Here is a 13,176-nt window from a genome sequence, read left to right on the forward strand (position 1 = left end):
TGGGCCTTTCCCAGAAATAAATTCTTGGTAGGAGGTATAAAAGATCAGTTCCTCCAAGCAGAGCAACTCACCTTGTTGCCATAGGAGGCCAAGGCACTTGGCAGGTAAGACTCATTAACTTTCTTCTTTCCTGGTTTCTGCAAAGTTGATGATGACATTTCCTCAAAGGCTTCTCAGAAAGTTTAGTACTGGATTTGGACTTGTCTTCATTGGGCATTTTCTGGTGCCAGACTTGGCAGCCACCATGGCGGTTCATTTCTGTTTGGTGTAAGGGAGAATGGGATTAAATCCATTGTGGGACTAGGAGGATTTTCTGAATCTGAGTCACAGAATCATAAACTCCTAGGGCTGGAAGGTACCATAGATAGACCTCTCACCCATCCTGTTTAGGAACCAAGGCCTGAGAGATAGCACATGTTTGGGGCACACAGAAAGTTGGGGAAAATGTAACAAAATGATGCTCTGTGTCCAAAATGATGCTCTTGAGACTGGTATGACGTCATATGAAAATTTTGCAGTGTTTTAAAGCATTTCCTAAGCCAGGGCTCTCAATTCTTCATCTTGTTTCCAGCATGTCATGCCTGCTGCCTACAGTAGGTCCGAACGTCAAGTTAGCCTTGGCTGTCTGGTCCCAGGTGTCTTCACTGCCCTGTGGACAGCTGGCTCTCAGTCAGGTGTATGAATTGCAGCAATATCAGATGGGTTTCATTTTGGAAGAATGGAATGATCGAATCATGTTGTTTTTTTGTGTGTGATTGGGTGTCCCAAACCCTGTAGCTGAGATGGAGGATTATTTCTACTGTAGATGGCTTGATAAGAGCTATCTCCTCATATGGGATGTTTGTTGGTTTTCCTATTAGCTCATCCCATTACCTTCAACAGAGCTTTGCCATTCATGAAAAAGAATCTTACAAATTCCTTCCCTTTTCAGGTCTTTCCTGCAGGCTCCCTGGTGATTTCTCAGCAAGGCTGAGAACCAGACTCTGAAAGGCCTTGGAATTCAGAGTGTGGCCTGTAGACCAGCAGCATCAGTATCACTGAGAGCTTGTTGGAAGTGCAGACTCTCGGGTCCCTTCAATGACCCTCTGAGTCAGAATCTTTATTTAACATGGTCCCTGGGGGATTAGTGGGCACACCAAGGTGTGAGAAGTCCGATAAGGGACAATCACCACCCTCTAACCTCTGCACCCTCCAGATGCTGAATTTCTTTGCTCTAGGAGGTTCATTTATTCAGCACACTCCTAACACCTATCATGTACTGACGCTAGGCTTGGGTGCTGGAAAAACAAAAATAAATAAGACCTAGCCCTTGAGGAGCTCATGGTCTGATAAGTGACACAGATATGAAAACAGTGATGTGAGATATGAGTTAAGTACTGTGGGAGGACAGAAAAAGGAATGACTTAACTTTGCCTGGAGAAATCTGGTACACTTCACAGAGAAGTTGGCATCGGGCCTAGGTTTTGAAGAATGAATAAGAGTTTACCAAGCAGAGAGGGCATTGCATAGGAAGGAGTGTGAATAGAGGTAGGGGACTGCGGACCAGCCTGGCATATGAGGGGTAATGGCTGCAGCTCTGCCTCCAGATAGTGCTTCATGTTCCAGGGAAGGCTCCAGGCTTTACTGCCACTTAAGGGGCTCGGGACATGGTTTCTGCGCTGAGCATGATAATAAGGATGAAAGTAATAATCTAAACATCACAGAAGCCTCTTGTTGGTCTTATTCTCTGAAGCCCCATGTCTTCTACCCTGTGCTCTGCTTGGCTCTGGCTGCAGACAGTGTCCCTCCAGGATCTTTTTACACATCCTTTCCAGTGGCATGACCTTATATTTGCCTGGCCCTTCTTTCTGTCCCACACCCTTCCTTTATATCCACCAGGAAAGGTGGCTGACACATGGAAAATAATTTCCCTTTGGCCTCGAGGTCTCCTCCAACTTCTCAGTGAGGAGAATATGAAAGAGGTTCCAAAAACAGGAGAGGAGAAATGAGTACCTAAGGTTTTTTTCCTGTTCAGTTATCTCAACTTTCATGTCTTTGACTATGATATTTTTCTTCCTCAGCCTATCTCAGATGATGCCTTTTTTCCATAGACTAATCTTTTACTTTTTGTTTTTATTATGAAACATATTAATCATTGAAAGAATACTATAATGAATACTTGTGTGCCCACCAGCCCTCTCAAAAAAAATCCATGATAGGATGGTTGCCAGGGGCTAGGAGGAGGGAGAAATGGAGAGTTAGTGTTTAGTGGATATAGAGTTTGTTTTGCAAGATGAAATAGTTCTAGAGATCTGTTGGACAACAGTATGAATATACTGTTCACTACTGTACTGTATAGTTAAAAATGATTAAGATAGGAAATTTTATGCTAGTGCTTTTACCACAATTGAAAAATATATATCAATGAGAACTGTTACTCCCAAACTATGATTTTTGTTTGCTTTAAAAGGTAGGTTTCTGCTGGCTCAATGGTCTCTTTGAGTCACAAAGAGTAGGGCTCTGGTTCTAATTGGAGCCATAGAGATGTAAGGACAGGCACCCATTGAGGGGTCAAGCTGTTTGAGAATTCCTCTTGGAAAAAGAAATGACAGGAGGAATTTTGGCTAGAGAGATATTTTTTCATACCTTGCCTTGTTTCTAGAGCTAGCTTATAATAAATACATTCAACAAGATAAAAATTATTAGGGGGAATCACAAAAGATCAGAGGAAAAGATTGGGGGAGTGTAAGAGAGGCTAAAATCACCCGGTCCAGATACACAGTTTTCTTTTTCTGGTCTGGCCTAACCCAAAGGGAGATTATCCAGAGAATGCCTGGAAGACCAGCTGGGTGGTCTCTCAGCAAAGCTCCAGACCATGATTTCTCTTAAAGAGCTTCGAGTAGACATGGAGGGGACAGCCAATCTGAGGACGTTCTCCTTGGTGTGTTTTTGGAGTCCACCAGTGAATGCACGCTGAGGGGAGAACCTGTGCCTTCTTGTAAGAGTTGAGCCTAGTCTATCTGCATAGCACGAATGCCTCCCTGGGCTGCATAGCACGAATGCCTCCCTGGGCTGGAGCTAGCGCCCTCTTGTGAGAGTTGAGCCTAGTCTAAACTCATTCCACCTGTATAGCACGAATGCCTCCCTGGGCTGGAGCTAGAATCTCCTCGAAAGATATTTGGGGTCTAGTCCACCAAATCTAATGAACACTCTAAGCCCCATCTGCATAGCACGAATGCCTCCCTGGGCTGGAGCTAGAATCTCCTCGAAAGATATTTGGGGTCTAGTCCACCAAACCTAATGAACACTCTAAGCCCCAAAGCCCCTCATTAGCAAACAAAGCTACACAAATTTTAGTCTGATGATTTAGGTTCAGAGTTCAAGCTCATGATGCAGGGGTTCATCTAGGAGCCGGACTCTCTCCAGGCAGCCTGGCACACAGCTATGGGTTCAGGGGAGTCTGAGCTTGGCTACACCTTTCATTCATGTGTTCTTATCCAATTGGCTTTTTGAGGGAGGGTGAAGCTCCTGCTGGTCCTGAAGGGGGGAGCTGAGTGCCTGCTTCTTGGGCACATTCTCCTGGTGTTAGCCAGAGGAGGATGGCTTATAGGGAGCAATATCTCCTAAAAGAAAAGAGGGAGGAAAACTCCACAAACATGCTTCAGGTTTGGTGACAGCATTTCTCACAGCTGTGGCAATATGGGAACAGGATCTCTTGTCAGAGCAGAATCATACATCCTGGATCACTTGGCAGGTCAGGGACCCGCCAAGAGATATTAAGTAACCTGGCCCATGTCACAGAGCTAGTTAGAGCAAAGGCAAGAGCTACAACTCAGGGCCTCCAGACTCCAAAGCCTGAGTTCCGTCCCTCCTACCACTGCCTCTTTCCAGTACCAAGCATGGGCCTGTACATACGGTAGATGCTTAGTTAATGTAGCTTCCCCGTCTCTGTTCCCATGTTAGAGCATCTGGTGTTCCCTGGGTTTCTCCGCTTTACCATCCCTTTTCTGTGATTCAATCCCTCCCACGGGGACTCTGCAAGTTCACACCATGATCCTGGTCTTGTTTCAGCCATGCGGATCCTTCTCCATCTTCCAGCCCTCCTGGCTTTCCTCACCTTGCTCTGTGCTGCAGCGTCTGCCACAAGTGGTAAGTGTCACCCCGTGTCAGTTTCCTGGGGCTGCTGTAATAAAAGACCACAAACTGAGTGGCTTAAGACAACAGAAATTTATTCTCCTACAGTTCAGGAGGTTAGAAGTCTAAAATCAAGGTGTCAGCAGGGTCATGCTCCTCTGAAGTCTCTAGAGGAGGATGCTTCCTTGCCTCTTCCAGTGTCCAGTGGCTCCTGGCAATCCTTGGGACTCCTTGGCTTATAGCTGCATCATTCCAAACTCTGCCTCCATCTTCACATGGTCTTCCCTGTGTATATCCACTGTGTGTCCTCTCTTCTCGTTAGACCACCACTTATTGGATTTAGAGCTCACCCTAATCTTGAACCTATATAACCTCGTCTTCATTAATTACATCTACAAAGACCCTATTTCCAAATAAAGTCACATTCTGAGGTTCCAGTAGGATGTGTACTTTAGGGGCACACTATTTCACCCACTATTCATCTTGCCCACCCCACCTCCAAGTCCCCAATACAAGTGGAAACAAGGAATCCTACCTCCACCCTATGCCATCCCCTCCCTACTTCAGAGTCCTGGTGGTCAGCTAAGCCCTTGATGGACTTGCTTAAGGGTTCAGCTCACCGAGAACCAGAAAAAATGCCTACAGCCCAGTAGCCTGAGCCAATCTGAGTTACACATCTTCTTAATCCCATCACTGGGTATTCTAGTGCAGCAGTCCTCAACCTTTTGGCACCAGGGACCGGTGCTCCTATGAGAATCTAATGCCCGATGATCTGAGGTGGAGCTGAGGCAGTGATGCTAGCGCTGGGGAGCAGCTGCAAATACGATGAAGCTTCGCTTGCTTGCCCACCACTCACCACCTGCTGTGCGGCCCTGTTCTTAACGGACCGCGGACCATGGCCAGGGGTGCTGGGGATCCCTGTTCTAGTGGACTCCTAAAGAACAGTTTTGACATCTTACTGAGGATCATAGAGTGTCCTTCTTATTCTGTGCTTTTTGTGCTTGAAAATTCTTGTGAAAGTTTCCTAATCTTGATCTATTTATTGCCTGCTCAAATTTGAGAAAGAGAGAGACAGAAGGAGAGGGCACCGTGTGTCTGATACCCTGCTGCTTGTTTCTCCCCCTCCAAGCACAGGCCACAAGGACCGCTGCCTTCTCTGATATTGTGAATCAAGTTAAGGTCCAAGTCAACAAGGCCTTCCTGGATTCCCGGACCAGGTATGTGAGACATACACACACAACATACTTCCCTTCATACGGTTCTTTTTAATGACAAGCACATGAGCCAAAGCAATTATATAACCCGCCCTTCTACCTCCCTGCCTCAGAGCATGTGGCAAGTAGGAGTAATAGTCCACAACTCTTAAAATCTTCATCCTGTAGGTTACCTTGAAGAAGATGTCTAATCTAATCCTATGAGCATTTTCTTTTACTTGGCAAACGTTTCCGTGGGTCATGTATTCCAGAGTCTCAGAAAGCTCATAGAAGGAAGTTCTCTATTTATTCAACTAATATTGACTGACTTGGGTGAGGTCGTAGAAGCAGAACCTGAGTTGAGACCTGGGTTCATGTGCAGGTGACTTAGTAGGGAGCGCTCTCAGGAATGCTGTAATGGAGTGAGGAAGCGAAGAGGTAAAGGGAAGAAGCTAAGCAAGGGTGTGATTTAAGCTCTAGCCTCTGCCGACCCCACAGGGAGATCTGGAGTGTACATAGTTCCTGTCCCACCTTGGAGCAAGGAAGCAGAGCTTTCATCTGCCAAATGTCTCCTTGACATCAGTCAGAATGGCTTAGGATTGGGAGGAGGTGTAGCATGCCTGTCACCCCCAGGCACCTTCAACAGGCAGCCCCTTTGGCTCAGGAGCAATCCCTTAAGGTGACAAGTGTGAGCCTTCAGCAGCTGCGCCAGGGGCAGGTAGGGAGAGCACACCAACCTATAACAGGATCTAAGGGTTCTCAGGGATTCCACGGGACACCAGCAGAGTTGGCCACCTTCCAATCACATATAGAGGCTGGAATTCCTGAAATGAGCAATGCAGACTGGGTCCCTGGCTTCAGAAACTCGGGCTAACGAGGCAGACAAACAAGAGCAACCACTGTATTGAGCAGAAAATGACCTTATTCTTTCTCTCCCTGCCCCTTTACACTTGGCTGGGGGCTTCATTCCTCCTTGGCCCTTGAATGAACTTTCTAGCAGTCTCATAACTTTTTTGCTGACTTTTAGATGAAATGTTGCATAAGAGGACAAAGTCCGGAGCTTCTCACTACCCTCAGCTTTTGTGATAGAAGGGTCTGCTTGTCCTCTTTTCTGGGTTCCTACTCCAGGAAACGTTTTTGATTCCTTAGGGATTAAGCTTGGGGAGAGACAAGCAGCTCTGCTTTGGAACTTGTCCCCACTGGTTAGTTTTTGGACTTAGGGGCCTCATGGAGAATTAAAGAATCGCATTTAATCAGCTCGTTATATAAGCCCACAAACAATCTGGTAACTCAAGGCTGGTGATAAGGACAGTGAAAGAATAGGCAGAGCAATTGTCGCCACCCAGGTACAGGGATCAGGAAAGGCTGATGGAGGGTGAGAAGGAGCTGGCCCTGTAAAGAGGCAGACAGATGGCATTCCAGGGACCAGAGAGAGCAAAAGAAAATGCCCTGGGGCAGGAAAGAGCTTAGGGTGCTCGGGAAACAGAAGGCCCATGCTGGTGGAGGTGGTAGGTAAGGAGGAGGTGGGGACAAAGAGGTAGACCCCAGGGGCCACAGAGTCAGAAAGCAGATTAGTGGTTGCCAGGGGCTGGCAGGGGGAGGGGTGAGAAATGGGGAGTGACTGCTTAAGGGTTGTGGGGTCTCCTCTGAGGGCGATGAGAATGTTTTGGAACTAGATAGAGGCAATGATTGCATAACATAATGAGCACGTATGCAGTAAGCAGATGGTTTCATCCACGTCCCATGGTAAGCCAGGGAAGTGCTTTAATCAGAGGGTGGTGTGGTCTGAATTTCATTCTAAAAAGCTCACTCCAGCAGCCATTTGGAGAACGGATGAGAGAGGGACAGGAGCGGAGGCAGGAGCCCAATTAGGAGGCTGCTGCGGCCCACCAGATGGAAGAGGACAGTGGTGCCTAGGATGAGGGTGGAGGCCGTGGAGATGGAAAAAGAGCTCCTGCAAAGCCCTGCCTGCTCCCACAGAGCCCAGCCCCGATGCAAAGCAGGAGGTAATTCCCAGTGAGTCAGTGTGCAGGCAGAAGAACCATGCAGGGCAGATGGAGGAAGGAAGGAGCCCATAGAACCGCGTTGGTACCTTTCTTTGTTCATGGGGCGGAGGACCCTTAGAGACCTGGCTGATGATGATGATGGCACTGATACACAATAGAGATACAGATACAGAGCCAGATACAACTCTAGGTACTTAATTTCTTCCTCCTCAAAATCCTGTAAAGCACTAAATCAAACTACATGAAATGGCTGTTTTTGAGGTCAAAATGATTAAATAGCATGGTTCAATCTAAGGTTACTATCATTATCCTCTTATGGATAGGAAACTGGGCCTGGAGATTGAGTAACTTCCCCACAAGCACCCAACTAGAAAGTGGCAATCAGGAACTCAACCCAACCCATGTGTCGCAAGACCACCTGCAAGGCCCTGATGTCAGTGACGCTCAGATTCCGGGTTCACAGAGGGGTAAACTGATCCTGGCGGACGCAGGCTTCAAACTCGTCCTCTCAGCCCAGACTCTAGGCCAATGCCGTCCAACAGAACTTTGTGTAGGGATGAAATGTTTTGCATCTGTGCTGTCCAATACGGGAGTCACCAACACATGTAGGTATTGAGCGCTTGAAATGTGGCTAGGACCACTGAGGAAGTGAATTCTTAATTTTATTTAATTTTCATGAATTTCCATTGAAGTAGCCACGTGTGGCTGGTGGTTACCCTACTGGACCGTGCAGCGGTCTGGGCCACTGGCCCATGCTGTCTCTTGCAACAGCAGCCAAAAGGCAGTCTGGCTTATTTTCTTGGGTTCCTTTTAATCAAGGTTGAGGCAGGCTGGAAGCAGGTAGGCCTGGTGATTAGAGCCCAGTCATCACAGTTCTTATGCCTGCCCCACTTGCCCATGAAGCCCCTCAGCTGAGATACTAGAGCCCCTCGCATTTAAAAGAGAGTTAGTAACTAATCTATAATGACAGGCCAGGTGTTACCATCAAGGAATTGTACTCCACAGCAGGGCTGTCTTTTGTGAGAATTCGAGCTCCTTCAGATATTACAGAGTCCTAGAGCCTTAGAGATCACCTCAGAGAACACCCTCATCACACACATGAGGAAACTGAGGCACGGGGAAGGGGCGAGGGTTCTCGTGGAGTGACTTTACTGACTACGCCTTGCCTCGGTCATCTGTGTCGTCACGGACTTCGTAGAAGGGTTTTCAGCTTCTCATGGTATATATGGGACCTTAAGGAACAAAAGGGCTGACCATCTGGCCCAAGAACTGGTCAGCAAGAGGCTGGATACTACGACCACATCTAAACAAACCCCACACTAACTCCAGGGCCAGAAGCAATTAAGGATGTTTTTATGGGCAGAACTGAAGGCCCATAAACATGTTATTTCTAGAATTCTTGGTCCACAGGCTCGATGAGATGCGAGCTACACGTCAGGGGTTCCTCAGTCTGAATCAGTACATCTTGGGACTTGGGTGTTTTTAAGGTTTCCCCAATCTATTCTAATGCAACCAGCATAGATTCAACCCTCTGATTCTAATTCAGGCAGCGCTCACGTTCAGCTGCAGGGCCTTCCCTCAGAACCAGACCTAACGAAGACACACAGTAGCTTTCCTTCCCGAGGCATCAGAAGAGAACTTAGAAAAGATCTTGAGAGCACAGGAAATGCTTGTCTCCTGTTTGCTACCCACAACCCTCTCCCCCACGGCTCCTCCCTATATACACACCACCTCACACCTGACTTCCCCTTCACTCTTTATTGTAGGCTGAAGACCGCCTTGAACTCTGAGGCACCTAGTCCCCGAGAGTTGTCAGAGTACTTCAAGCATGCCAAAGGCCGGACTCGCACAGCCATCCGCAATGGGCAGGTGTGGGAGGAGTCCTTAAAGAGACTGAGGCAGAAAGCGATCCTGACCAATGTCACAGGTACAGAAAACTCACCAGCTCTCTGATGGTAGGAAGAGGTCGTCTCTATCTCCTGGAGAGAGAGAGCAGAAGCCACCATAAGCTGCGTTCCTCGTGAGGCGCCATCTCCTCGAGGCAGCACTTCTGTCTCTCTCTTCTTGGAACCATAGACCTGCAGAGCAAGGAGGGGCTGAGAGGACAGCTAGGCCAATGCTCTTTTTTGCAGAGAAAGGAACTCAACTTCAGCAGGGTCACATTGCTAACTCCAAATGAGGGGACATTCATGCTCTTAGTATAATACCATCTGTAAGACCTCTATCTCGAGGCAGTACGAACGTCAATAAACATGGGCGCCTTATCCAAACCACAGTGTCATCACTGAAGAGGACATTTAAGCCACCTATGTCTGGGAGACTTACTGGGATTATTTCACAGGAGATGAGATTTCCATCTTGTTCTGAATAACGTAGAGGTGAAACAACGAGCTCGATGGACTGATCGTGACCTCCTCCAACCCCACCCCTCCCACTCCTTAGCTCGTGGAGAGTCATGGAGGAAGGGGTTTGGTCCTGACTGGAGCAAAAGATTGCAGGTTCTCCCTGAGCCAGGACTTGGGCAAATTCCAAAGTTCCAAAATAAGAAAACTGGAACAAGGTAGGGAGAAGTAGGAAGCACTTTAGATTTGAGATTCAAAAGTTGCTGGGGGTCAAACCCTGGCCCATGCCAACTTTCACAGATGGTCCCCCTGAAGAAGCCCGGTAGGGTCAGATTCCCCTGCCTGTTTTTCATTGCAGGCGCCAGGATGGATCACAGGCTGCATTACGAGATTGGCAGCTCTCTCCATTCTGTGCCCAGGTGGAAGCCTCTGATGCCTGAAGCCCCCCATTATTACTCCTCCCAAGACCACAGTCCCCCTCACTTAAAAATCACCTGTCCCTCCCCAACATCTTCCCTATCCAGATTCCTGCTTGCTTTGTACTTTAGATGTCAGTGAAGCTTTAGAAGAAAAGCATCTTATCAAACTAACTCATACTAGAGGTATTTTTATTCTAGTATGGTATTTTTATTCTAAAAGAAAATATCTGTTAATTCAAATGACCAGTTAGACAAAGAATTACTAACAATTCTGAGGACTTTAGCAGTTACTATCTGTGTGGCCTTAGGCAAGGCTCTTGAGCACTGTGGTCTAGTTTCTTCTCTGCAGAATAAGAAGTTAAATTCTTACCTTAGTGATTAAGGGAGAAACCACCTCAGAAATGCTTACTTAGAACATAGAATGTATTCCCAAAAATGTAAGTTCACCCCTGGTTTTGGTTTCCTGCCGCCCCCAAGTGCCTGAGAATAGAGAAAAAACTCAGTCCCTCTGGGGTCTCTTCTGTTTCAGACCCCAGCCTGGACTTGACTGCCCTCTCTTGGGAGGTGGGCTGTGGTGCCTCTGTTCCTGTGGTGAAGTGTGACTACAACAGCCCGTACCGCACCATTACGGGAGACTGTAACAACAGGTGAGTGGGCTTGGGTGGCTGTGGGGGGCCGGCCCTCCCCATCACCATGCCCTGCCCCCCTGTGCCCCTGCCCAGCCAGGGGCTTTGCCACTAGGGCATTCCAGGCAGAACTCCCACTGACTTACCCTCCTAAACTTGGTGTCCCGCCGGGATCTGTTCCGTTGGAACCCTCCCCTAACTCCCCCACCTTCTAAAGGGACCGCTGGATCCCACTGGAAGCAGCACATTTCCCCAGGGCAGAGACGTCCCCGCGCCTTCGGGGACGGAGGCTAGTTCAGAAACCCCACGTTTGAGAGGCAAAGGCTCCCGGGTCCTTCCCCATGGGATCCCCGTGGGGTTTGAGGAGAAGCGAACCCGGGAGCGGCCTGGCCGAGGCTGAGGGCGGGTCCTGCTCGGTTTCAGGAGGAACCCCGTGCTGGGCGCCGCCAACAGAGCGCTGGCGCGCTGGCTGCCGGCAGAGTACGAGGATGGGCTCTCCCTGCCCTTCGGGTGGACAGCGGGGAAGACGCGGAACGGCTTCCCAATCCCGCTGGTGAGGTCGAACCCCGAGCAGGAGGATGAAGGATGGAGTCAAAGGGAAGGGGATGCACCCTCCTCACACTCAAAAGGGAAGAAGAAGAAATAGGTGAAGGACAGAGGATGCACCGCGGAGCCGGATCGGGAGCGGGATGGACATTTGGACTTGCTGCCTGGTGATGTTCCCCCAAAATGCCGCCAGAGGGCAGCAGAGCTCGGAACCTGGAGTCGGGGGCCCAGCCACGTGGCGGTCACGTCCCAGCTGCCCATAGGCCAGATACCCTGGGGTCTTCCAGGACAGATGGCCTGCCTGCCCCATCCTGCTCGAGCTTACCCTGACCCGGCCCCTGGAGTGCATCAGCTGTCGTTGGCCTGGAGGTCCTATCTGTTGGCCTCATCTGAGTTGGCAGCCCCTCCCCAGGGCCCCTCTCCTCCTCCCAGACACCTGGCACTTCCACAGCACTTCAGAGGCAGCCTGTTTTTGCTGTCCCTCTCCATAGTGGAAAGGGCACTGGCCTTGCAAACCATCAAGTCATGCAGACCTGTGTTCAATCTTATCCCTGCCCCTTTGTAGCTGACCTTGGAGAATTGACCTCACCTCTCTAGGACGCGGTCTCCTCATCTACAAAATGGGGGTAAATGCCACCCACATCACAAGTTCGTCATGGGGATTAAATGTACCTGTTATATCATAGGTACTCAAAAACCTGCAGTCGAATCTGAATCCACAAAGCACTTTTCCCCCAACCCTCCCTCTCCCCTTCTCTTTCCTTCTGTAGGCCCGTGAGGTATCCAACCAGATTGCAAGTTACCTGAATGAGGAGGGTGTTCTGGACCCAAACAGGTCCCTGCTTTTCATGCAGTGGGGTCAAGTTGTGGACCATGACCTGGACTTTGCCCCCGACACTGAGCTCGGGAGCAGTGAGTACTCCAAAGCACAGTGTGACAAGTACTGTATCCAGGAAGATAACTGCTTCCCCATCATGGTAAGCCCTGCAGCTGCACGTCCCTGACAAGCCCATTGCCTCCTCGATAGGGTAGACGTTCTCAGCCCATCCACCAGGGTTCCCTGATAGATCTTGAATGCTGATTTGACAGCTTCCCGAACCTCGCATGTCCATTCGTTCACCCGCTCATCCATTTATTCAGTAAATAGATGTGAGTCATCAACTCTGTGCTAGGCAGTGCACTAAGAGCTGGGGATTCAAAGGCGAATAACACTGTTCCTTCCCTCGAGGACAAAGAGCCTGTGTGGGAAATGGACAAGTAACCATTAAGGGCAAAGTTGGGAGGCTCTGGGGAGGGTTGTCTATATCCCTGGCCAGCAGCATTGGTATCACATGGGAACTTATGAGAAATGGAAAATCTCAAGCCTCAACCCAGACATTGGGAAACAGGATCTACGCTTTGCCAGGATCCCCAGGAGCTTCATTTATGCACACAGGAAAGTTTGTGGAACACTGCCACAAGTGATCCTGGGGTCTGGGAAGGCAACCTCCAAAAAGAGCTAAAATTCAATGGCTGAATCAGAAATTGTGAGAATTTCCAGCAGGAAGGGAGGAGGAACTTGCAATGGTGCACCTTTTCTCCTTACTCATGGATTTTATGGCTAGAGAGTGGTTTATGCACTCAAACAACAAATCAAGGCTATGTGCTGTGGAGTGAGGCCGATCTGGATTTAAAGCTCACATCTTTCCCTTCTAGTCTGTAAGTTTTTGGGCAAATTAGTTAACCTTTCTGAGCCTCAGTTTTCTCACCTGTACAATGGAACTGAATTAGCTACCTTACAGGGTTTTATGAAGACCAAAGGGAGATAAAGTAGGCACAGTGCCTGGCACATGGTAAGTCCAAAATAAATACATGGTAGCTGTTGTTGGTAGTAATTATTAACAAATCTTTTCCTATCTCATGCCCTGCTTCCCTGAATAGGGATCTCAGGA

At 48.7% G+C, this 13,176-nt stretch overlaps 1 protein-coding gene across 2 annotated transcripts in view; it reads left to right on the top strand.

The window, feature by feature from the left end:
* LPO (lactoperoxidase) overlaps positions 1-13,176 on the top strand; it is a 23,438-nt gene continuing 10,262 nt past the window's right edge. The window contains exons 1-7 of one of the 2 annotated variants that reach the window (XM_006924872.1): positions 1-104; positions 4,051-4,128; positions 5,243-5,330; positions 9,079-9,239; positions 10,603-10,720; positions 11,123-11,252; positions 12,016-12,222. In XM_006924872.1, coding sequence (XP_006924934.1) covers positions 4,053-4,128; positions 5,243-5,330; positions 9,079-9,239; positions 10,603-10,720; positions 11,123-11,252; positions 12,016-12,222 — 780 coding nt within the window. In that variant the 5' untranslated portion in view covers positions 1-104; positions 4,051-4,052. Of the gene's footprint in view, positions 105-4,050; positions 4,129-5,242; positions 5,331-9,078; positions 9,240-10,602; positions 10,721-11,122; positions 11,253-12,015; positions 12,223-13,176 lie in introns of those variants that run through there. The other variant, XM_006924873.1, reaches the window with a different exon arrangement.

The sequence above is a fragment of the Pteropus alecto genome, unplaced genomic scaffold, assembly GCF_000325575.1.
Source record: "Pteropus alecto unplaced genomic scaffold, ASM32557v1 scaffold98, whole genome shotgun sequence".
NCBI lineage: Eukaryota > Metazoa > Chordata > Mammalia > Chiroptera > Pteropodidae > Pteropus > Pteropus alecto.